The sequence below is a fragment of the Bos javanicus genome, chromosome 10 (genome assembly GCF_032452875.1).
Source record: "Bos javanicus breed banteng chromosome 10, ARS-OSU_banteng_1.0, whole genome shotgun sequence".
Lineage (NCBI taxonomy): Eukaryota > Metazoa > Chordata > Mammalia > Artiodactyla > Bovidae > Bos > Bos javanicus.
The window spans coordinates 21,033,016-21,057,649 of record NC_083877.1 but is presented as its reverse complement, the minus strand read 5'-3'; the positions used below and the strand labels follow the sequence as shown (position 1 = coordinate 21,057,649).

The 24,634-nt window shown below is 42.0% G+C and overlaps 1 protein-coding gene and 1 long non-coding RNA gene across 2 annotated transcripts in view; both read right to left on the bottom strand.

The window, feature by feature from the left end:
* LOC133255863 (uncharacterized) overlaps window positions 1-24,634 on the bottom strand; it is a 146,965-nt gene that overhangs the window by 35,083 nt on the left and 87,248 nt on the right. The gene's annotated exons all lie outside the window — the stretch shown is intronic.
* Window positions 15,097-20,538, bottom strand: LOC133255797 (glycine cleavage system H protein, mitochondrial-like). Its single transcript, XM_061430397.1, has one exon. It carries the CDS (start codon window positions 19,591-19,593, stop codon window positions 19,072-19,074), a length of 522 nt encoding a protein of 173 aa, XP_061286381.1. The 5' UTR covers window positions 19,594-20,538; the 3' UTR covers window positions 15,097-19,071.

Below are 24,634 nucleotides of genomic sequence, written 5' to 3'. Positions count from 1 at the left end.
TTAACAAACCCTGGAACAACCCCTGACCAATGGGGGAGGGAGTTGGTGGACAACTGATCCCCCTCCCGACCTTTGAGTGGAGAATCCAAGGTGCACTCTATAGGGCTTCTCAGAGGATGCCAATGGCTTGAGTCCCAGTCTCCAACAGTGGTGAAAAACTGGAAAACACACCTTTGCATTGGCTTTCCCTTCCTCTCTGGTTTACTTTCCCCACTACCTCCTTCCTTCTCCTGAGAGTATCCTCCAAAAATTGTCTACATGCAACCCTGTGTTGGGCTTTTACTTTTGGGGGGAATTGGAGGGGGTAGGCTAGAAGAGTTGGTACCAGAAATAATCGAAAGGAGACCCTAGAGTAGGATCCTGGATCTGAATCACTCTGTGCTCAAATGCAAGTCAGGAAGCTTCCTTGCCTGACAACATGAAGCAGGTATGACCCCTGTTGTGCCATAGAATCCCAAGATTCCGAAGATGGAGATGCAGTGCAGGGTAATCAAGTGTTGGGATACAAGGTTGCTAAGGCACTTGAACAATATGAGGGCAGTGATGATTGTAAGGACTGAGAGTTTGCTGGCTTATTAACTACTTTATAAGCCTTAAAGAAAGAAAGTAACAAGCCCAGCTTTGTCGTAAGTAACAAAAGTCACTCTGTGAGTTCAAGAAAGATCCAGCCATTTTATTATTTAGATTAACTGCCTGAATTCTGTAAAATGTTGAGTTTGAAATCTCTGCCCTGGAGTCTCCCTGGGGGCCATGCTTCTCCCATCCAAGAGGCAAAGACTGCCTTTTTTTTTTTTTTTCCCCACTTACAGTCAGCATCATAGACTGAGGGAATGGGACAAAACAAGGATATTAGTCATGACCTTTCACTTCATTTTGCAGATGAGGAAACTGATGAGTAGGAAGTCATAGAACATAGTCAAGGTTACACATGGGGTGGTAGCAAAACCAGGAGACAGTTTAACCCTTCGTTGTCTGAGTGCATAGCATTTTCCTTAGTGCACCCATCACATTTTGGAGGCCAGGGAAGGAGGGGAGGTAAGGAAAACTTCCTCACTTTTCCCTTTAGCAGTTATATTGACTTGACACCTGCTGTGCCCCAATACAAAACTATCTCTCTTGACAAATTTGGTGTCTATAAACTACCAATGTATGGCCCACTATTGGGTAATCAAGCAATTATTTTTTTTAATGTAACCCAGGGATCACACTTCCCTTAGTATCCCTGAATCTCTATCCTGCTTACTCATAGAGAACTCCATTTTTTTTTACCAAGATTTCTTGATGTTTCTGTTTATCCCCAAGATAAGCTTGCTGCTTAAAGATGCAACAATTCCATCCAAACTGTCCCTGCCTCTTCTGCCCCCTTGCCTTGGTCAGGACAGCTACTTATTTCTACCACAGGACAGTCTTTTCATCTCATCACTAAATCTCCACACATGCAGAAAAATTTCCCCTCAAACCACTTTCTTTCAAGTCTAGACACAGATATATTCCTATATTTCCCAGGCATAGAATTTCACAAAATTTTGTTTCAGCCTTATATAATAATAGGACCAAGTCACACTGCAGAAAAGAAAATGTGCAACAGGTAACTAGTTGCATTGGCTCCTAGATTGCCCAGATTATGCTCACCCATAGGAGATTACCCGTTAACCAGGGCTCTTTTTGCTCCCCCCTGCCAACTTGCAGCAAAGTTGCAGGGGCTAGAGATGGGCCATTGGCCATTTCTGTACCTGGGAATATATTTCCAGTGAAACAAAGAAAATCTAAGTTTAAGGCCAGCTTTCCACCAAGTATAATGATGTACAGAGATGCCAAATCTACGCACAATGAAAACAAATGGTTGCATTATTTCCACAGCAGTTTGTTTCTTTCCTATCCACTCCAGAGTGGCATCTTCGTTTGATTTGGCATAACCAAAGGGCCCTTGAAATATTTTCAGAGTCAATAAAGCAAGGGCCCTGCTCCCCAAAGATGAATTTGAACCTTCACCATTGATGAATCAAAACTTACTGGCATTGCAAATGAATGTGATTAAGAAGTCTTAGTCAATTTCCTACTGCTCAGGCTCCTGCACGGAGGTTGTGAACATTTGTCTTCTACTGCAAGGATGTTGGAGTTGATGGCATGAACCAAGTTCTTAACATCCCGTGCTTTCAGTATTTGGATGTATATTAGCGAAGGATTCTCTCCAGTTGCAAAATGTCCTAGAGTTAGTCTCAGGGCAAGGATGCTGATGTCAATGTCATTGCCTGTGCTCTGCAACAAGAGAAGCCACCACAACTAGAGAGTTGTCCCTGCTCGCTGCCACTAGAGAAGGCCGTCAAAAAGAAACGAAGACCCAGCACAGCCAAAAAATTAATAAATAGTAAAGATCCCCTGGAGGAGGAAATGGCAACCCACTCCAGTATTCTTGCCTGAAGAACCCATGGACAAGGGAGTCCATGGGGTCACAAAGAGTCAGGTACTACTGAGCCACTAAGCACACAGCATTTATTTTAAAAAGACTATCAAAAAAAGAAGAAACACGCCTGCTTAACAACAAAACCATGCAACAGAAGCATGAGATATGCCCAGAACAATAAAATAATGGGAGAATGAGATCCGCATCCTGGCCAGTGATGTACATTAATGATTCCTAGGACATGTTCTTCTATGGCGTTAAAAACAAAACTATAAGGATAAGGTGACCGTATACTGAAACCTGAGATGATTTACCATATCTTAGCATGTATTACCACACTTCTGCTAAATTGAATAGCACCATGACAGTCCTGGCTTGACCATGAGGGACAAGAAAACTCCCCCACTTGACACGAAGGAGGAGCTGATGATGGAAATTTGACATCTATTCAAGAATGAGGAAGAAGGCCTTCTTCCTCTCCTCACTTTTCCTTTGATTGGCAGTAGTTTAGTTGCTAAATTGTGTCCAAGTCTTGTGACCCCCAGGATTATAGCCCACTAGGATCCTCTGTCCATAGGCTTTCCCAGACACATATACTGGAGTGTGTTGCCATTTCCTTCTCCAGGGGATCTTTCTGACCCAGGAATTGAACCCAGGTCTCCTGCATTGCAGGCAGATTCTTCACCAACTGAGCTATGAGGGAATCCCATTTCCTTTGATTTTAAAAACATAACCCAGTAAGTTCTCATGGCGGCACTCCCTTGCCTGGCAACCTGCATCTCTCACAAGCGTCCTATATTAATAAACTCTTTCCTTACTTGTCACTGCCTCTCCCTGAATTTTTTCTGTGCTGGAACAGAAGAACCTATGCTCTGTGTATGTGCATACTCAGTCTCTTCAGTCGTGTCTGACTCTTTGCAACCCCATGGACTGCAGCCCGCCAGCTTCCTCTGTCTACGAGATTATCCAGGCAAGAATACTGGAGTGGGTTGCCATTTCCTCCTCCAGGGAATCTTCCCCACCCAACTCAGGTCTCCTGTATCTCCTGCCTTGGCAGGCAGGTTCTTTACCACTGAGCCATCAGGGAAGACAACCTAATTTCTAGGTTACGAAGTTCAAAAAAGAATTCTGTGGTTTTAGCATTACCTTAGGGAGGATGCTGATTAGGGAGAAGGAGAGATGGAGCTGGGAGACAGGGCACCTGGTGCTTCTGTGGGCTGATTGAACGCCAGTAGAGCTGTTGCGCATCAATTCTGGGAAATCCCTTCTATTTAACTTGTGGTAAAAAATTTATCATGGGACAAGATTCTGACACCTTACAAATTCTTTTTGCTTTCTTTTTAAGAGAAAAAAGATGTGGAGGGAAAAAGGCAGAGTGGGGAGTTGTTGTCTAATGGGCAGAGTTTCAGTCGGGGAAAATTAAAAAGTTCCATGGTGGTGATGGTTACACAAATATGTAAATGGACTTAATGTCAAAGAAGTGTGCACTTAAAAATGGTTACAGTGGTAAAGGTTATGTTATGTATATTTTACCATAATAAAAAATTTATTTTAAAAAATTTTTATGGAAATATAGTAGATTTACAATATTGTATACATTTCAGGTATACAGTACAGTGATACAGCTATATATGCTTATTTACATGTATTATGTATTCTATTTTTACATTCTCTTCCATTATAGGTCATTACAAGATATTGATTATATTTCGCTGTGCTATACAGTAGGTCCTTGTTGGTTATCTATTTTATGTATTTGTTGTTGTTCAGTCGCTAAGTCGTGTTCAACTTTCTGCAGCCCCATGGACTGCAGCACGCCAGGCTTCCCTGTCCTTCACTACCTCCCAGAGTTTGCTCAAATTCTTGTCCATTGTGTTGCTGCTGCCATCCAACCATCTCATCCTCTGTCACCCCTTCTCCTCTTGCCCTCAATCTTTCCCAGTGTCAGGGTCGTTTCCAATAATTGTCTTTTCCCATCAGGTTGCCAAAGTATTTGAGCTTCAGCTTCAGCATCAGTCCTTTCAATGAATATTCAGGGTTGATTTCCTTTAGGATTAATTGGTTTGATATTTGTGCAGTTGAAAGCACTCTCAAGAGTCTTCTCCAGCACCACAGTTTAAAAGCATCAATTCTTTGGCACTTGGCACTTCAGCACTCTTCATGGTCCAACTCTCACATCCATACATGACTACTGGAAAAACCATAGTTTGACTATACAGAACTTTGTCAGCAAAATGATGTCTCTGCTTTTTAATACACTGTCTAGGTTTGTCATAGCTTTCCTTCCAAGGAGCAAACATCTTCTAATTTCATGACTGCATTTTATGTATAGTGGTGTACTTTAATCCCAAACTCCTAATTTATCCTTCTCCCCTCCCCTAAAAAAATTCAAGGAAAGAAGATGCCAGCATCGGGAAGGACTTTATCCCCAGAAGCCATGGACAAGCTTGCCAAGGGAGTTGCTACTTGGACCACTTGAAGCAGCAGAGAGATTAGGAGCTGCCACCACAGCTATCAGCTCCAGGAGGAGACACTTGGACCACAATCCATGCTTAGCTACCCCCACGAAGCTAGGGACTGTGTATTCATAATTCTTTAAAGCCAATAATGACAGTCTTCACATTATTAGGTATTTAGATCCCATTGTATACATTTAAGAGAGTGATATAAGTTTTATTTCAAAATGAATATTTAAGTTATGCCAGAAATTATTTTCTTTATAGTGATTTAAATGTAGATGTTAACTCAAGAATGAGTGAGCGCTGAATTCGTTTTTCAGAATTCTTTCCAGGGTTCATGGGCACGTGTGCGGACCACCGCTTTCTCTGGCACTGTGATCACCTTCGCACGTGTGAGACTGATGTAGACAAGAGAATGCTGGACTTCACGCCAACCGGGTTCAAGTACCAGTGCTCACAGGCTTTCTCTCCCACACGTGTCACGTGGGTCTCCACTCAGAAGTCACCTGGACCTCCCTGGTGGCGCAGTGGGTAAGAATCCACCTGCCAACACAGGAGACACAGGTTTGATCCCTGATCCGGGAAGATCCCATATGCTGCTGAGCAACTAGGCTGGTGCTCTGCAACAAGAGGAGCCAGCAAATCAGAAGCCGGCGCACCACAGGGAAGAGTAGCCGCCACTTGCTGAACTAGAGAAAGCCCCTAAAGCAATGACGACCCAGCACATCCAAAAACAAATAAATAATTGATTTTTTAGAAAAGAAGTCACCTCCTCAAAAGCCTTCTCTGACCCCCTCAGAAAGCAGCAAGCCAGCACCTTCTGCCCTAGATTTTCCTGGCTTGACCTCCCAGCACTTACCTCTCAGCAACATGGTGTATATTTCTTTGTTCACCATCTGTATCCCCACTAGAAGGTGAACTCCTTGAGGGCCGGACCTGAGTCTCTCTTGTTCTCTCTGGCATCTCCTGAGCTTAGGACCATGCCTGTCAGGGTGAGGTAGACTGGTTCACCCAACATTCCAGCCTCAGGACTCGCCTGATCCTTATTGCTTGGGTTCTGTGGGACATGATGCCGCCCCCAAGCAGACCCCCAGGCAAGACATGGCAGAGAGAAGGGAGGCACAGTCACCACCGCAAGTAACAAGCAACTCACAGCCCTGCTTGATGAAGCTCAGGGACAGAGCCACACAGTCGCAGCCCCCACCTCACTTCTGCTTTCCTAGCTCTTAAAGAGTCTTCACAGACCAAACACAGTTTGAAAACTATGAGACAGAGAATGTTTTAAGCACAAACAATAGGAATAGGCAAAATAATTGTTAGTTGCTGAGAAAACACAGATAGTGCCAGTGGTGCTCCAACCTCAGAGCCAGGGGCCAGGGGGGCAGAGCAGGGTCTTAAAGAACAGAATGCTCTTCAGGCGTGTTCTGGCAGAGAAACATGTGAGGCAGGTGCAGAAAGAGGTCATTGACATTAGCTAGCAGGGAGGAAAGTGGGAAGCTACCTATTAGATCTGACATAACCTCCATTAGAGACTGCCCCAGTCCAAGTTCATCAAAAGGGTGACCCGAGAGAGGCCAGCATGTTTTAAGACAGCAGCCTAGGCCTGCTACCCATCGCAGTCTCTCTCCTGGAGGAGCACCAGCAGCGGAGCCAAGAGCAGAAGGACATCGGTCAATCAAGTTAATCAGCCAGGTTACTGTGATCACACGGTCCACAGTGGGTAAGAGCCCCTCTGAGGGGGTCCATGGGGTGACGAGTGACCCCGAGCTATTGGCTTCATGCCCTGACTCACCTCATCACTCCTAGCCCTCTCACCATCCACAGGTAGAGAGAGGGCTCATCGGCTCTGGACTGTGGAGGAATCCAAATGGCAGCGGCAGGGGACAAGGTCTCAGAGAAAGAATAGCCTGAAGAGAGGGGCTCAGCCCCAAGCTGATTTGTCATTTTCTCCACTTCTGCTCCCAGCTTTGGCTTCCCACCACCAGGCATCTGTCCCGGGATAGATGGGGCCCATGTGGTGATCAGCAGCAAGAAGCAATGGAATGTGGGCCCGGCGGCGGCAGCGCTGCAGGGGGAGGGCCTGAGCATGAAGGGCACCACGTCCCATGTGAGGCAGGGCAAGGGCCCAGACAGTTGATGGCCACTCAGGTAGAGTGACTATCTTAAAACTATAACTTGGGGGAATATCCTCAGGGGCCCAGAGGCTAAGATTCTGCCTTCCAGTGTAGGGGGTGTGGGTTGGATCCTTGGTTGGGGAACTAAGGTACCAATGTGCTACTAAAACAAAAAGAATTTAATGTCAAAAAAAAAAAAAAACCCCAAAAACTATAAACTTGGGAACATGGAACTTCTGGGACTGAGATTCCAAAAGATCCACTGGGAAGAGCTTTTAGTATTGCTCCTAAACATGACTGGTAGAGAACATCCTCACGCCAAAAAAGATATTCAGTTCAGTTCAGTTCAGTTGCTCAGTCATGTTTGACTCTTTGTGACCCCAAGGACTGCAGCATGCCATGCTTCCCTGTCCATCATCAACTCCCAAAGCTTACTCAAACTCATGTGCATTACATCAGTGATGCCATCCAACCATCTCATTCTCTGTCATCCCTTTCTCCTCCCGCCTTCAATCTTTCCCAGCATCAGGGTCTTTTCCAATGAGTTGGTTCTTCACATCAGGAGGCCCAAGTATTGGAGTTTCAGCTTCAGCATCAGTCCTTCCAATGAATATTCAGGACTGATTTCCTTTAGGATGGACTGGTTAGATCTCCTTGCAGTCCAAGGGACTCTTAAGAGTCTTCTCCAACACCGCAGTTCAAAAGCATCAATTCTTGGGCGCTCAGCTCTCTTTATAGTCCAACTTTCACAACCATACATGACTACTAGAAAAACCATAGCTTTGACTAGATGGACCTTTGCTGGTAAAGTAATGTCTCTGCTTTTTAATATACCATCTAGGTTGCTCACAGCTTTTCTTCTAAGGAGCAAGTGTCTCTTAATTTCATGGCTGCAATCACCATCTGCAGTGATTTTGGAGCCCAAAAAAGTAAAGTCTCTCACTGTTTCCACTGTTTCCCCATCTATTTGCCAAGAAGTGATGGGACCAGAGGCCATGATAGTAGTTTTCTGAATGTTGATTTTTAAGCCAGCTTTTCCACTCTCCTCTCTCACTTTCATCAAGAGACTCTTTAGTTCTTCTTCACTTTCTGCCATAAGGGTGGTGTCATCTATGTATCTGAGGTTATTGATATTTCTCCTGGCAATCTTGATTCCAGCTTGTGCTTGTAGTCTAGAATAAAGGCTGACTTTGGCTATATTTCACAAAAGTGTCCACACACGTGCTCCTTAGTGGATATTGAGCATTCGAGGGCAGCATGAAAACTGAAAGGTGGCCCTGACCCTCAGGATGCTCTTAGAAGGCACAGGCTGGAGGAAGGCAGGAGAGGGCTCTAATCCTGACCTAAGCTCCTCTTGCTCTCCTTCACTGTCCTGTCTCCACTTCTGTTCATGCCCCAGCTGTCTGTACTTGCCCCATTCATATGTGGCTCATTCACATGTGGCTCCCTTCTTTCTCTTTCCAGGGGAAGCTCTGTGGTCCTGGTTTCCTCCACTGGGGTGTATGCTCAGAAGCTGTAAGTATGAAGTTCTGTGGCTTTAGACTCAGAGGCAGGACACCACTCCATGTGCCAAGAGAAGTGGAGAGGGCCAGGAAGATCCCAGGGCAGGCCATTGCTGGGTGGGGCACATCTCCATAAAATTTGGGTGGGTGTCTCAGATCTTCCTTCTCCAGAAAGGACACATATGGCAGCCTTTTATTTTTTTTTAATGACATTATCAATGGTCTCTACAATTGCTGCTGGAGGGATATATTTCTAGACACAGCCTAGAAATTCAACTGAAACTCTTCTCCCAGTTACTGTGTATGTCATCTGCTTTCTTTTCTGTTCACAAAAACAAGGGTCCTACAGTGTCAGTAAAACAACCCTGCTGGGATACACCAAGAACTGGCACCAAACATCTGGGTGAACGGTCTGCTGCCAGGAGTTTTCAGCCAGGTGGTGAGAACCAAGAACAGCTCCTGCTCCTGCCTCTCTGAGCGCTAGGGTGCCTTCCCCTGCCAGGCCATGTCCCACAGGGACCTGGACTCTCAGGCCTGGACCTGTGGACTCTCTTCTGAGGCTCTCATCCACAGCCTTTGGGATCAACAGTAGAATCAGGACTTTAGTCCTTTGTGAAGGACCAGCTCGGAGTGTCCCTCATCAGCCCTTTCACAAAGACACAGGCCTGTATGATGTGGAGCCCATGTGACTCCATCTGTATAAGCAGCGGTGAACTTTTGACTTCTTCTTTAGCTATTTGAGGACTCAGCCTTCTGCCTCACATAAAGAAACTCCATGAAATACAGAGGCATGCTGTGAGTGAGGCAGTGTCCTTTGTAGATTTGGATTAACATGATCCCAGAAACTTCATGATGGACAAAAGACCATATACCATCTCTCTGCAGGCTGTTACCCGTTCCACTTTCTGGGATCTGATGACTCACCAAGCCCTGGGATGAGTAGAAGTCCCTGCGGAGTCATGTCTCCATTTGCAGCCCTCCACTCATCCCCACGGGGGTCAACTTCACAGCATCCCAGAGGAGCCCAGGGCTCGTGGGGAGGTGTTATCACTCTCAGCCCCATCTCATCTTTTCATGCAGAGTTGGGTGGCCTGGGGACTGTGCAGAACCTGTGTCCTTCCTGTGATCTCCAGAGGCCAGCTGGATCACCAGCAAGAACATCATGGTAGCTGGCTTCTCCCCCAACCTCGGAGGGACGTGAGCTCAGAGCTCAGGCTTGCCTCTTGATGTGACAGCTCCATGTGATTCTGTGTTAGAATGCCTCTATTAATGATAAGCCTGTGCTCCAAATACACACTCTACTTCAAAACCTTCACTGCCAGAAATAATAAAGGACAGCAGAAAAGAGGGCTTGGGGTATGAAACTACCATTAAAACCAGCTAAAATAATGTCAGCTTTGCCAGAAAATAAAATATGTGCTTGAGAGTCTAGGAAAGGGGAAGGAGCTAAAGATAGGAAGAGAGAGGGCTATAAGGAAGGGGGAAAATGCATTTTGAGCACACCGGAAAATGCTTCATGTAGATTATCTCCTAAACATCTCTATGAGCCCAATGTTTGTGTCTCTAATTAATTCTATGGTTAAGGAAGCCAACATTTAGAGAGACTGAAGGAAAATGCTCTGAAAACACAGAGCTAGTCCATAAGCAATAATTGAACCCCAGGCCTTGGCACAACAGAAAAAGACGCAACAGAGCCGGAGGTGTCAAGGAGTGAGACCAGCTCTTAGGACCCTCATTCTTGCCCAGATGCCCATCCTAAGCTATCTGTATTCATACAACTCAGCATTCCACAGACATATGCCAGAGCAGTAACTATGATCTTTCATACAATGAATTTAGATATTTGGTACCTGAAAGTCAGGGACAGCAGACCTTATGGGTATCCCACCCATATCCCCTCGGCCCACACTGAACTCGCAAGCATCTTCAATGGACAACTCCCATACATACTGAACACTTCAAACTCAAACACCTGTGTCTCCCTCCCTAAGGGCTTTCTCTGGTCACAGTAGTGTGACTCTGCACAAGAAAGCAGTTAGTGTCTGCAGAGCTGCCCACCCTAATAAGGGATGTGAGTTGGAAGATCATTACCCCAGCTGCTTGTCACTTGGTGGGACATTGCTGGAATGTGTTCTGGAATGTGTCTCAGAGTGTGCCCAGCAGTGGGCACTAGCCCACAGCTTAAGAGTAATTTGCTTTTCAGTGGACACAGACATAGAGAATAGACTTATGGACACAGGGGTTGGGGGGAGGAAGGAGAGGGTGGGATGGATGGAGAGAGTAACATGGAAACTTACATTACCATATGTAAAATAGATAGCCATGGGAATTTGTTGTATAACTCAGGGAACTCACCGGCTCCCTAACAACCTAGAGGGGTGGGATGGGGAGGGAGATGAGAGGGAGGTTCAAAGAGGGAGGGGACATATGTATACCTATGGCTGATTCATGCTGATGTTTGGCAGAAACCAACAAAATTCTGTAAAACAATTATCCTTCAATTAAAAAACCAGATCAGATCAGATCAGTTGCTCAGACATGTCCGACTCTTTGAGACCCCATGAATCGCAGCACGCCAGGCCTCCCTGTCCATCACCATCTCCCAGAGTTCACTCAAACTCATGTCCATCGAGTCGGTGATAAATACATTTAAAATTAAAAAAAAAAAAAACGAATCTTCAGAAAAAGGAGTAACTTGCTCTTAAACACACACTTTCCTGGCTCTTCTCCCTTCCCTGTCTCATTCCTCCTTCTCTTACTATTCTCCTCTGATTTGTTTCCTGAGGAAACTACTTACACCCAAATTTTAGTCTGAGGATCTGCTTTTGATGGAATCCAAACTAAACTGGGGACAAAACCTTTCATCTCACATTTATAAACAAAAGGCTAAAAATGCAAAAGTCTCATTGAAGCAGCACCGCGGCTGAAAATCTTTACCCTAAAGAATAGTAAGTCAATTATTATTTATAATAAAGCACATATAGTTGGAATCAGATTACTTTCGATTGTTTGAAGAGTTAGATATCAGGACAGTTGTTGCTTAAAGTTGAAGAGAGATCCTCAAGTTTGAAAAGAAGCAAAGAAAAGTAAGAATTTATGTAAATGACTAACATCAAACCCTTTCTAAGGTTATTAGGGAAGGAGATAATGAACAAGATGGTACCGAGTACTTAAAAGCTAAGGAGGAGGTAACCCTAGAGAGGTGATACACAGCAGGGACAGAGAATGAGATGCCAGAAGCCCTGAAGGTCAACAATGATGTCTTCACATCTTTTCTGAATCTCTATTTTCTGATTTTGTTCTTGGATTCACAGAAATTTCCTAGAGGTATCCGCAGCCTATAAAACTGTATAAACAGTGAGGAATCTGGAAGATGGCAGAATAGGAAGGACCAGGAATCTGTCTGCCCACCTAAATAACAACTGCACCAGCAGAATCTGTCTGATGTAACTATTTTGGAACTCTGGAGTTTATGGAAGGCTTGCAACTTCCAGGGGAAGACTTGGATAGTAATTGCAGTTAATTCAGTCAATTTCAGTTCTTAGCACAGAAGCAATTACCAGTCTCCTACCCTAACCACCTGGTAGGTAGGTAGCTGTGCGTTTGTTCCTAGAGGAGCTTGCCTACAGCTTCCAGGAGCCAGTGTGAGCAAAAAGGACGCTATCCTCCAAATATCAGGGACCAGTGATCTGATTGCTGCTTCCGATCACAGAAGCGCAGACCAAGAGGCAAACAGTCATTGTGATTGCACCTCCTCCCATTATCGCAAACCTCTCCCTTTCTGACTGAACAGGTTTCTGGGAGAATTTAAAAGGTGAGGGAGTGCTCTCCACCAGGAATTCTCTGGTGGCCTATTGGTTAGGATTCTGAGCTTTTACTGCCATAGCCTGGGTTCAGTCCCTGCTTGGGGAAATGAGATCCTACAAGCTATTTAGCACAACATATATATACATATATATATATATATATATATATACATATATATATATGTAAAACACACGGCATATATATATATATATATATATATATATATAACACATATAAGCATATATTTATATAAGCATATAAATACATGGCTTTTATAAATAAAAGGCTGACACTCTCCCCCACACACTTCGTTTTTTGCTTTTTTTCCCTTTTTTGGGAGCCAGACATTAAAGACTAGGACATTCAAAAACAACTGTATCTATAAGGAAATTTAGAAAGCAACTGTGCAAGCCAAAGGCTCAGAAAAGACCTAAGAAGACCTTTAAGTTTACATCTCAGGCTGATCCTCAGCACAGAGACAACTTACAATTAAAAAAATAAACTAGCAATCCTTGCGGAAAGGGGAGAATCTGACTTTCAGAGTTTCCACATTATTACATTCAAATATCCAGTATTCAGCTACCAAAAAAAAAAAAAAAAGGCATACAAAGAAACAATAAAGTATGAGCCATTCAAAGGGAAAAAAATCAGCAGAAACTGACCTTGGAAAAGCCAAGATGGCAGATATACTAGACAAAGACCTTAAAATAACTGTCTTAAAGATGCTCAAAGAACTAAAGGAAAATGTGAAGAAAGTCAGGAAAACAATTGGTGAGTGAAATAAAAATATCAAGAGATAGAAAACTTTAAAAAATAATTATTGAGCTGAAAATAACAATAACCTGAAAAATTCACTGGAGAGATTCAAAGGCAGATTTGAGCAGGCAGAAGTAAGACTCAGTGAGCTTGAAGATAGGACAATGGAAATTATCAAGTCTGAGGAACAGAAGAAAAATTGAAGAAAAGTGGACAGAGCCTGTGGGTCAACATCAAGTGGTCCAACTTATGGACCAGGGGGATCTTAGAAGAAGATGAGAGAGAAAGGAAGAGAGAGAATATTTTTTTAAATAATGATTAAAAATTTTTCCAAATTTGACAAAAGATATGAGCATGAACATCCAAGAAGCTCAATAAGCTCTAAGTTAGATGACCCAGAGACATATTAAGTTGCTCCACAAATCTGTGCACAGTGTTCTTTATGACTTTTCTCTACCACACACCACCTCACTTCCAATTTGACTCCACCCTCCTCCCACCATTTCCCCCATTTCTTGGTGTTAGTCTAAAGATAAAGATAAGACAATGCACTCAATTCAGAGAAGTGCCACTTGGGCAGTTGAAGTTGACATAAACTTATACACCAGAGATGAAATCAGCTCTCCAGAGGAAAACTTCTTAAAGCTACTCATGCCTGCAGTCTGAATTGAAGATACCTAAGTTGGAGTTACGGAGAAGGCGATGGCACCCCACTCCAGTACTCTTGCCTGAAAAATCCCATGGACGGAGGAGCCTGGTAGGCTGCAGTCCACGGGGTCGCGAAGAGTCGGACATGATTGAGTGACTTCCCTTTCACTTTTCACTTTCATGCATTGGAGAAGGAAATGGCAACCCACTCCAGTGTTCTTGCCTGGAGAATCCCAGGGACAGGGGAGCCTGGTGGGCTGCCGTCTATGGGGTCGCACAGAGTCGGACAGGACTGAAGCGACTTACCAGCAGCAGCAGCAGCAAGTTGGAGTTACAGGAAGAACCACTCTCTCTATCACCAGAAAGCAGACAAATTAAGTGCAATCCATAAAACTCATCTACAAACTTGAGAAACTTCAATGTACAAGGAAGTTCTTTTTCTTGATGTTACAATAAAAAATGAAAACAGAAGTGCACCCCATTAAGTCTAGAAATAGGAGGGTTAAAATATAAAGATATGTCACTTTCTCTTGAGCAATCTGCAGGAGAAAGACAACAGGAAAATTTGGTCCAAGTTAAATATTCCTTAGCTGAGATAGATGACAAATTGTCCATGATTTTGAAGAATATGTTAACATCTACCCAATATCATTGCCCAAATGCACAATTTATATTCAAACTGGAATTTCAATTGGAAGGAAAGTTATGACCAACCTAGATAGCATATTCAAAGCAGAGACATTACTTTGCCAACAAAGGTTCGTCTAGTTAAGGCTACGGTTTTTCCTGTGGTCATGTATGGATGTGAGAGTTGGACTGTGAAGAAGGCTGAGCGCTGAAGAACTGATGCTTTTGAACTGTGGTGTTGGAGAAGACTCTTGAGAGTCCCTTGGACTGCAAGGAGATCCAACCAGTCCATTCTGAGGGAGATCAGCCCTGGGATTTCTTTGGAAGGAATGATGCTAAAGCTGAAACTCTAGTACTTTGGCCACCTCATGTGAAGAGTTGACTCATTGGAAAAGACTCTGATGCTGGGAGGGACTGGGGGCAAGAGGAGAAGGGGACGAGAGAGGATGAGATGGCTGGATGGCATCACTGACTCGATGGACGTGAGTCTCAGTGAACTCCAGGAGTTGGTGATGGACAGGGAGGCCTGGCATGCTGCGATTCATGGGGTTGCAAAGAGTCGGACACGACTGAGCAACTGATCTGATCTGATTTGATATTCAAACTGCATTTGAATATTTGAAATATTCATTCCAGTATTATTTTACCTATAGTCCAAATTCAGATGTAAATGGTCTAAATATTCCAATTAAGAGTTGAAGATCAATTAGATTGGATTTTTTTTTTAAAAAAAGCAATACACAACTGTCTGCTGCCTACAGGAAATGCATTCTAGATATAAAAACACAGAGAAGTTCTAAGAAAATGGGGAGAAGAAAGATACACCATGCTAGCAAATCAAAAGAAAGTTTGAGCTATATTGATATCAAAGCAGATTTCAAAGTAAAGCATATTACCAGGAATAAAGAACGTCATTTCATGACAATAAAAGTGTCAATTCATATAAACTCTTAACAACCCTAAATGTTTATGCATTTAATAACAGTGCTTCCAAATACATGAAGCAAAAACTGGTAGAAATATGAGAAGTAGACAAACCCACAGTTACAGTCAGCAATTTAGTGTCTCTACAAAAGATGTGAAAGATCTGCCCATTGATAACTACAAACTGAAACTTCGTCGAAAAAATTTAAAAGACATAAATAAAATGAGAGATACACCTTGTTCATTGATTGGAAGACTCGATATTGTTAGATGTAATTCTCTCCAAATTAATTTATAAATTCAATACAATCTCAATCAAAATCCCAGCTGGCTTTTTCTGGGAATTGACAAACTGATTCTAAAAGTCATATGGAAATGCAAATGACTGAGAATTAACAAAACAACTTTGAAAAAGAACAACGTTGGAGAACAAATGTTACTTAATTTCAAAACTATAGTAATCAAGAGTGTGATATTGTTCCCCAATCTTGGAAAGTTAAATATATACCTACTTCATGACCCAGCCATTTCTCCAAAAAATATTTATCCAAGAGACTCCTGCAGACACATGTGCAGAGTGAACTCAGAGCTAGGGCTTAGCTCTCTAAATAGGCACCATGTGTGGCCATGTAGATTACAGTAGTATATCCTTTTTTGACTTCTCAAATTTTCTAAATCTCTGTTTTATCTTCATGGGAACTCAAGATATGGAAAACATCTAGAGATGTCTCTGGCCTACACAACTGCACACAGATGTGGGGGGGTTGGTACACTATACAGTATCCTGTTAAGCTTTAAAAAGAACATCTCAACATTGTAAATGATTTCCTTTCTACTTTTGCCACTTGATTCTAAGAACAATTTCTTCCCAGAAGACTCATTAAGTAAATTGTCACTGCACTTAAATTCAACTGAAGCACAGATTATTTGATTTCAGCAAAACTGTCATAAATAAGGCTCATTACAATTATAGTAGTTCATTTTCTTCTGATGACTTGGTTTAGAAGCAGTGATTAGTTTCATCCCATCACTAAGCATTTATTCATCTGACTTGTGCTCTGATCCTGGCTGTTGAGAGTTCTCTTGGTTTTCCAGCAAGTTTACCTTTATTTTCATCAAGGACAAGAATCATCATATTTCAGGATTGGGAATATTATCTAACTTTAATCCCTACTTGATGTTTGAATTCCCTCCACAATACCCTTGCAAAATGATCTTTCATCCTGTGTCTGAATAACTCTAATGTTAAAGAATTCATTATTTCTTATGGCAGTATATTTTATCTATGGGCTACTCTGGGCATTTGAAAATACTTTCTTAAACTGAGCTGAAAAATGTCTCCCCATAGCTCTTCCCCATTGGTCTTATAGCAATCCGAGAACCACCACTGATCAAGTCAATTCTCTTTTCCCCATGACACCTCCTCAAACGATAACACAGCTCTGTCATCCATCCCCATCACACTTTGGTCTGCTCTGTTCTCTGCTAAATATCTCTAGTTCCTTCTCTAAGCACCTTTGATCATCAGATAAATAACACTTACTAGCATCACTCATCCCACCAGGAAGATATTGATTCAACTATAACTAGAAGCACATGAGCATTATCAGAATCTTAATTCAGTCCACACATTTTTTTTCTGAGCTCCTAGCTCACACTTTATTTGTAGGATAAAACTGTTCTTGAAGCTACTAAATCTTTAAGTATTCTGAAAACCATTCAAGCATCACCAGCAAGCATCACTTAATTCAGATGAGTCAGAGGATTTTGAGAAGATTCTCAAGTTCTCTTGGCATCCTGCAGAGAAGCATCTTTGGACCCAGTTACAGCTGGACGTTCAGTGGGGCTGTTCTCAATTTGAGTACTTCAGAGAAGGAGAGAGAAGCGTCTTGATTTCCAAGTGAGCAGGTATCTTGCTAGTCTCTACCCTTCACCTGAGGTTACCTTCAAATGCTAATGTCAAGTCCCCTACAGCACTGAGCCAACGAAGTTGCCCTCTGTGGGATATAACTTGATAAGGCACTCCTGTTTGGCCTCCACGTTGCGGTGATCCTACTTTCTATCTCCCCTGGTGTGTTCCTTTCATGGGAACGCTTCCTAACAAACCATTTTTACACAAATCCTTGCCTCAAGGTCAACTTTGGGGATCCACTTCACTCCCATGTCACCATCAAGCAGGCCCTGGATATCAGTGGTTATTCTAGAATCCCAACCTGAAGCTCTACTTGCTAGGTCACTCCTGAATCCAAGTTATCTTAATTTGTTCCCTTGAAAGAAGGCCCCGAGATAAAGACCTTGGTACCAATCATTTATTTATTTATTCAGGCTATGCTGGGTCTTCGTTGCAGTGTGTGGGCTTCTCACTTTGGTGGCTTCTCTTGTTGCAGAGCGCAGGCTCTAAGGCATGCAGGCTTTAGTAGTTGTGGTGCATAGGCTTAGGTGCCCCATGTCATGTGAGATCTTCCCGGACCAGGGATCAAACCCATGTCCCCTGCATTGGCCTTGGCAGGCAGATTCTTAACCACTGAACCACCAAGGAAGTCCCCGGATAGTTTATTTGGTATGTAATCCTAGGAAGTAGGAGTAAAGGAGTGGGAAGTGTGACAAAGTTTGGTGAAATCCTTTCAGGGTCCTTGGTAGAAACACTCAACTGTCACTAGCATATTCCTCCCTGCATTTGTATAACTAGTGTCTTCTAGGTCCTCCAGGGGACCACAATAGGTCAACAGATTCTTGGTCACATCTTTGAGGCCTCAGCTCAGATAACCAGGCTATCTCAGCTGTGGTCCTTCAATATGATGCTCTAGTTGGCCAGCCCAGGCTTGCGAACATGGAGGCAGAGGTCCTAATACATAGATCAGAAACACACAAGGACTCTGGAGACCAGAGCTCAGAACTAGCACATGGTCACTTTTGTACGAGGAAAGAACAAATCTGACTTCACGTTGGATCTGTCTCTTTTACTTTAACCTTTGTATTCTACTGCTTTTGCTACAAGTTAATCACTAAAAGGATGCTGCCCATAGCTTCTGTGCATAGGGAAACTATAGACAACATCCCTTTTAGCGATTAACTTATACTTAGTGCCCCCTCTCTGAGAACCCTGCCTCCCATGCCTGAGTGTTTAAGCTAAAACACCTTCGTTTAAGCTTGCAGGAAACATTCTGACCAGGATCACCTGTGAATGGCTGCAGGAAAGAGAAAATTAACACATCCCGTCTGGAAATGTTTGCAACAACCCATCCCCTTTTTTCTTTACCTCTTCACCTCCCTTCTTTGTTCTATAAAAGAGAGTCCGGGCAACATGCTTCTTTAGGACACTAGTCCATCATCTTCTCGGTCTCTGGCTTTCCAAAGAAAGTTACTATTCTTTGCCCAAACACCTCATCTCTTGACTGATTGGCCTGTGGAGCAGTGGGCAGTATGAGCCAGTAACACTTTCACTCATTCTATTGGCCAAAATAAGTCACAGTGCCAACCCAGATTCAAGGGAAGGGAAAATAGACTCCATCTTTTCATGAAAGGAGGTTTAAACTCACATTGCAAAAGGCATGGGTACAGGGAGTAGCGAAAAACTGTGGGTATTCCTTTAAACTACTACAAAAAGCTATGTAGAAACTAAAAGCAATAAATTACTGCCATACACAGCATGGATAACTCTCACAAGTAGTGCTGAATGAAATAAACCAGACATCAAATAATGTATACTGTACTATCCTATTAATGTAAATTCAGAAACAGGAAAAACTTAAGTATAGGGTTTATAGATACATGCTGAATAAAGTATTTTTTTAAGTTGTTTCAAAGTAGTTAATTTAGGGGTTCCATTTTCACTCCTCAATAGATTTTATGTATTTCTCATATGCTTCTTCACTCATTAGTTCATCTAGTTCTGAAGGGTTACTGAATGTCATCTTGATCAGCCAAACATCTTCATAACAAGACTTGTTGACAAGTCCTGGATTTTCTGCTAGAGCCTTATTAATTTCAGTTACTTCTCCTGATAAAGGAGAATAGAGTTCACTAGCAGCTTTCACACTTTTCAAAGCACCAAATTCCTCTTGTTTGTTCAACTTTGTCCCAACTTCAGGCAGACTACAGTAAACAACATCTCCCAAAGCTTCCCGTGCAAAATTGCTGATTCCCACTGTTCCAACACCATTTTCTGTTGTTACCCATTCGTGTTTTTCTGTGAATTTCCACACTGACAGCAGAGCAGGCCCGGTGCGCAGCACCCAGACGGCATCCGCTCGCACTTCCCAGGGCCGGGGCGAGCAGGGAGCGCTGGGTGCAGAGATGGCGCGCAGGCTGCCGACCGCGGCCCGCACGCTCCGCACCGCGCGCAGCGCCATGTTTGCTGAATAAAGTATTTTTTTACTTTTTATTTTGTATTAAGGTATAGTTGCTTAACAATGTTGTGATGGTTTCAGGTGAACAGCAAAGGGACTCAGCCATACATAATACATATATCCATTCTCCCCCAAACTCGTCTGCCATTTAGGTTGCCACGTAACATTGAGAAGAGTTTCATATGCTATACAGTAGGTCCTTATTGGTTATCCATTTTAAATATAGCAGTTATGTACATGTTCATCACAAATTCCCCAAGTATCCCTTCCTCCCATCCTTCCTCCCAGCAACCATGAATTTGTTCTCTAAGGCTATGAGTATCTTTCTGCTTTTAAGTAAGTTCATTTGTATCATTTCTTTGCAGATTCCACGTATAAGGGATGTCATAATGATATTTCTCCTTTGACTTACTTTATTCAGTATGACAGTCTCTAGGTCCATCCTTATTGCTGCAAATAGCATTATTTCATTCTTTTTAATGGCTGAATAATATTCCATTGTAGGTATGTCACACATCTTCTATATCCATTCCTTGTCAATGAACATTTTGGTTGCTTCCCCGTCTTGGCTATTACAAACAATGCAGTGAACATTGCGATGAACATTTGGGCGCATGTATCCTTTCAGATTATGTTTTTCTCTGGATATACGCTTGGGAGTGGGATTGCAGGCTCATACAGTAGCTCTATTTCTAGTTTTTTAAGAAGCCTCCATACTGTTCTCCACAGTGGCTGCACCAAAGATGGTGGAGTAGAAGGACAGGTGCTCATTTTCTCCTGCAAGAGCACCGTAATCACAACTCGCTGCTGAACGACCATCGACAGGAGGATGCGGGAACCCACCAAAGAAAGACACCCCACATTCAAAGAAAAAGGAGAAGCTGCAACAAAACGGTAGGAAGGGCACAATCACGATAAAATGAAATCCCATATCCACCAGATAAGTGACCCACAAGCGAGAACAATAATACCAAAGAAGTTCTCCCAGTGGTGTGAAGGTTCTGAGCCCCACGTCAGGCTTCCCAACCTGGAGATCCAGCAAAGATACAGTCAGATTCAAACCCAGGGAATCTGACTTTGAAAGCCAGTGGGATGGAATAAAGTAGTTTTTAAAGAAGGGGAATGATTAAGTGTTAGGATGGTAGTTACTTTGGGATTGGTAGTTACTTTAAGAATAGTGGAAAGACATCATGACTGACAAGCAACACGCAGCAGCTTCTGGGTTATTGGCAGTGGTCCATTTCTTAACCTGAGTAATAATTAGCTGGGTGTTCATTTAAAATCATTAAGTGGTAGATTTATGCCTTATTTGTCTTTGTGTTATATCTCATGATAAAAAAATTAAATACTGTATGATACGGGCATAAGAATAAAAAATGGACAATGGAGCAAAGAACTGAGAAACAATTTACACCCACAGATGAGAATTAGATATACAGTAAATATTGCATCACAATTTAATGACAAAGGAAGGACATGTTGTTTAAAAGAAGATGCTGGAAAGACTGATTCACTACAGGGAGAAAAATAAAACTGAATTCCCTACTTTCTAACGTGTACAGAGAGCTCCAAAAAATTAAAGACCTCAAGGCAAAAGGTTATAAGCTAATGGTAAATATTGTGGATTAATGTCTTTCTGACATACGAGGCAAGGAAGGACTTCTAAAGAAAAGTACAAGAAGAAATTATAAGGCCAAAGCTAATTAAGTTAATTGCATCAAATTAAGAAATTGTATTCACTGAAGCACATCATGATCAAAGTTGACAAACAGATGACAAACTAAACATTATTTGTTCTATCTAAAACTTATTTTTTTAAATGAATATCTAACATATACAAGGAACTCTTTAAAAAACAGGAACCCCAAAAGATAAATGGGCAAAGGAAATGAAAAGATGATTTACAGAAGGAGAAATAAAAAAAGCTGGCAAGCATGTGAAGAGAAGCTCACACTTACTACTTATCAGAATAATGCAAAGTTTTTAAAATAATAAGATATTACTTTACTAAGCTGGCAAAAATAATAAAGCTGAGAATACCAAGTATTGGCAACCAAGTATTGGCAGGGATGTGGGGATAGTAGGACCTCTTATACAGTTGGTGGGCGTGTGAACTGGTGCAAAAAGGCTGGAGAACAATCAGACAGTTCTTAGTTATATGTCATTGCATTTCGTGGCCAGCAGCCCCACTTCTGGATATATGTTTCAAAAAAAATTCCACTTAAATTCACAGGATGACATCACTAAGAAGGTTTATTCCACTGTTTGTGGTGGTAAGGAGCTAGAGGTGACCCAATTGGAAAATAAGGAGTACTGTACTACAGTTAGAAGCAACAATTACACATACCAGAGCAATATGCATCACGCCAAGTAAAAACAGGAAGGAAATAATGAGACTTAGAGCACATATCACTTATATAAATAAATATGCCATACCCAACAGACAATAACATCTTACAAGAACACGTACAACTGAAAGAAAGCACATACATTGAACTGGATGGTTTTCTGTAAGGGGAAAGAGGCAAAGACCTATGGGACAACATTAAACTCACCAACGTTCTCATTATAGGGGTCCCAGGAGGAGAAGAGAGAGAGAGAAAGGACCTGAGCAGTTATTTGAAGAGATAATAGCTGAAAGTTTCTCTATCGTAGAAAAGGAAATGGTCACCCAAGTCCAGGAAGCACGGAGAGTCCCAGGTAGGATAAACCCAAGGAAGAGCACACTGAGACATGTAGTAATCAAACTGACAAAAACTAAAAGCAACAAGGGGAAAATGACAAAGAACATTCAAGGAGACTTCCATAAGGTTATCAGCTGATTTCTCAGTGGAAACTCTGCAGGCCAGAACAGAGTGGCATGATATGTTTAAAGCGATAAAGGGAAAGAACCTACAACCAAGAATACTCTACCCAGCAAGGCTCTCATTCAGATTTTTTTGAGAAATCAAAAGCTTTACAGACAAGCAAAAGCTAATAGAATTCAGCACCACCAAGCCAGCTTTTCAACAAATGCTAAAGGATTGCCACTAGGCACGGATGAGACTAGCAACTTAAAATAACCTTGCACACATATAGACTGCTATATCAAAACCTCATGGGAACAGCAAACCTCAAAACTACAATAGACACACACACAAAAGAGAAAGCAACCCAAACACAACATTAAAGATGGTCATCAAACCACAAGAGAAGAGAACAAAAGAGGAAGAGAAGGAAAAAAAGACCTACAAAATCAAAGCCAAGGGACTTCCCTGGTGGTCCAGCAGTTAAGAATCCACCTTCCAATGCAGGAAACACGTGTTCAATCCCTGGTCCAGGAGGATCACAAATGGCCCATGCATCACAACTACTGAGCCCGTGAGTTGCAACTACGGAAGCCCAAGCACCCTGGAGTCTGTGATTTGCAACAAGAGAAGCCACCACAATGAGAAGTCTGAGCACCTCAAGAAAGCCCTCATGCAGAAACAAATTATTTATATTTTAAAAATAAAATAAAATTAATTAATAATAAAAATAAATAAAGTGGATAACCAACAAGGACCTATTGTATAGCACAGTACTATGTAACAAGCTAAATGGGAAAAGAATTTGAAAAAAGATAGATACATGTATATGCATAACTGAATTACTTTGGTGTACATCTCAAACCATCACAACCTTGTCAATCAACTATACTCCAACATAAAATAAAAAGTTTTTTTAAAAAACAACAAAGTTCCCTCAAAACAAAGGGAAAACCTCAAAGAGAACAGGGAGGTTTGAAATGAAAAATAAAATCTTCCTTCCTCCATAGTTTTTCTCTTCATGGCATCTGCTGCTAATGTGAATGTGTGTATTGCACATTTTGTAGAAAAATACTGGATCACTTACTAGCACATTTTTTTTTTAATTTCTATCACATTATTCTCTACCTTTTTCTCTTTGCTTCAGAATCTATTTTGGACACATCCTTTTAAGCACCTACAAACCTATCTCCTTTATTAACAGCGATACTATATTGATATCCTTCAACTTAAGTGTCCTACTAATAGATATTTAAATTTGCTTTTTAAGTTGTTTGCTATTAAACAAGTTCACTCTTCAAATTGCTATTAAACAATATCTTGCAAACATTTTGCACATAAATTTCGGGGAAATTTTAGCAAGCATATTCACAATGTAAACCCCAAGTAGTGAAATTTCTCAATCCACACAGTCAAAATATACATACAATTAAATATTTGATAGATATCACCAAACTGCTTTCCCATAAGTTGCAACAAAATAAAGCCCCATCAAAAAACATCTAAAAGTACTTACTTCCCCATAATTTTGCCAGCTCTGGATATTATGAAGCTTTTCTTTTTCTCCAATCTAAAAGTTGAAAGATTATTGATGTTTTGATCTCCATGTTTTTAAATATGAATGAGATGAATATGTTTCCATAATTTTATAAACCATTTATACTTTTCCTGTGAACTGTCTGTTCTTATAACTTGCCTATATTCTTCTGAGTTGTTTTACTTTCTCTCATTCATTTGCATGAGGGTTATTTTGCAAATTAAGGCAATTAGCCATTTTATCATATGTTCTGCAATTACACTTTCACAGTCTGTCTTGTCTTTTGCCAAACAGAAGTTCAAATTTTTACACAAATTTTTCAATCTGTTCCTTTATGGCTTCTGGGAACAGATACTAAATTTTATTTTGTCACTTGAAAGTTTAAGTGCTTTTCTGAGAGGGCTGATTGAAGTGTCTGAGGTAAAAGGGAGAAGGGGAATAATTGAGACAGTTGCCACTTTAAGGCAGAACAAGGAAGTTAAACCAAGAGGTGGCAGGGGTGTTGGTGGCAGTAGAAATAGTAGCCCAGCTGAGGTCCATTCCAAGGGGGAAGCACCCAGCAGAGCCTGCTGGGTCCTTTCGCTTAGTGGGAGCTCTTAGCTACACCAGTGAGCAGCCCAGACTGGTCATGAGATCTGACAAAACACACCTAGTTCTTTCTGGTCACATCAGGGAAGGGACTTCCCAGCTAACTGAAATTCATAATTTCCGTTAAAATTGA

Coding starts and splice junctions, on each gene's coding strand:
- LOC133255797 (XM_061430397.1), bottom strand. CDS start 19,593: ATGGCGCTGCGCGCGGTGCGGAGCGTGCGGGCCGCGGTCGGCAGCCTG.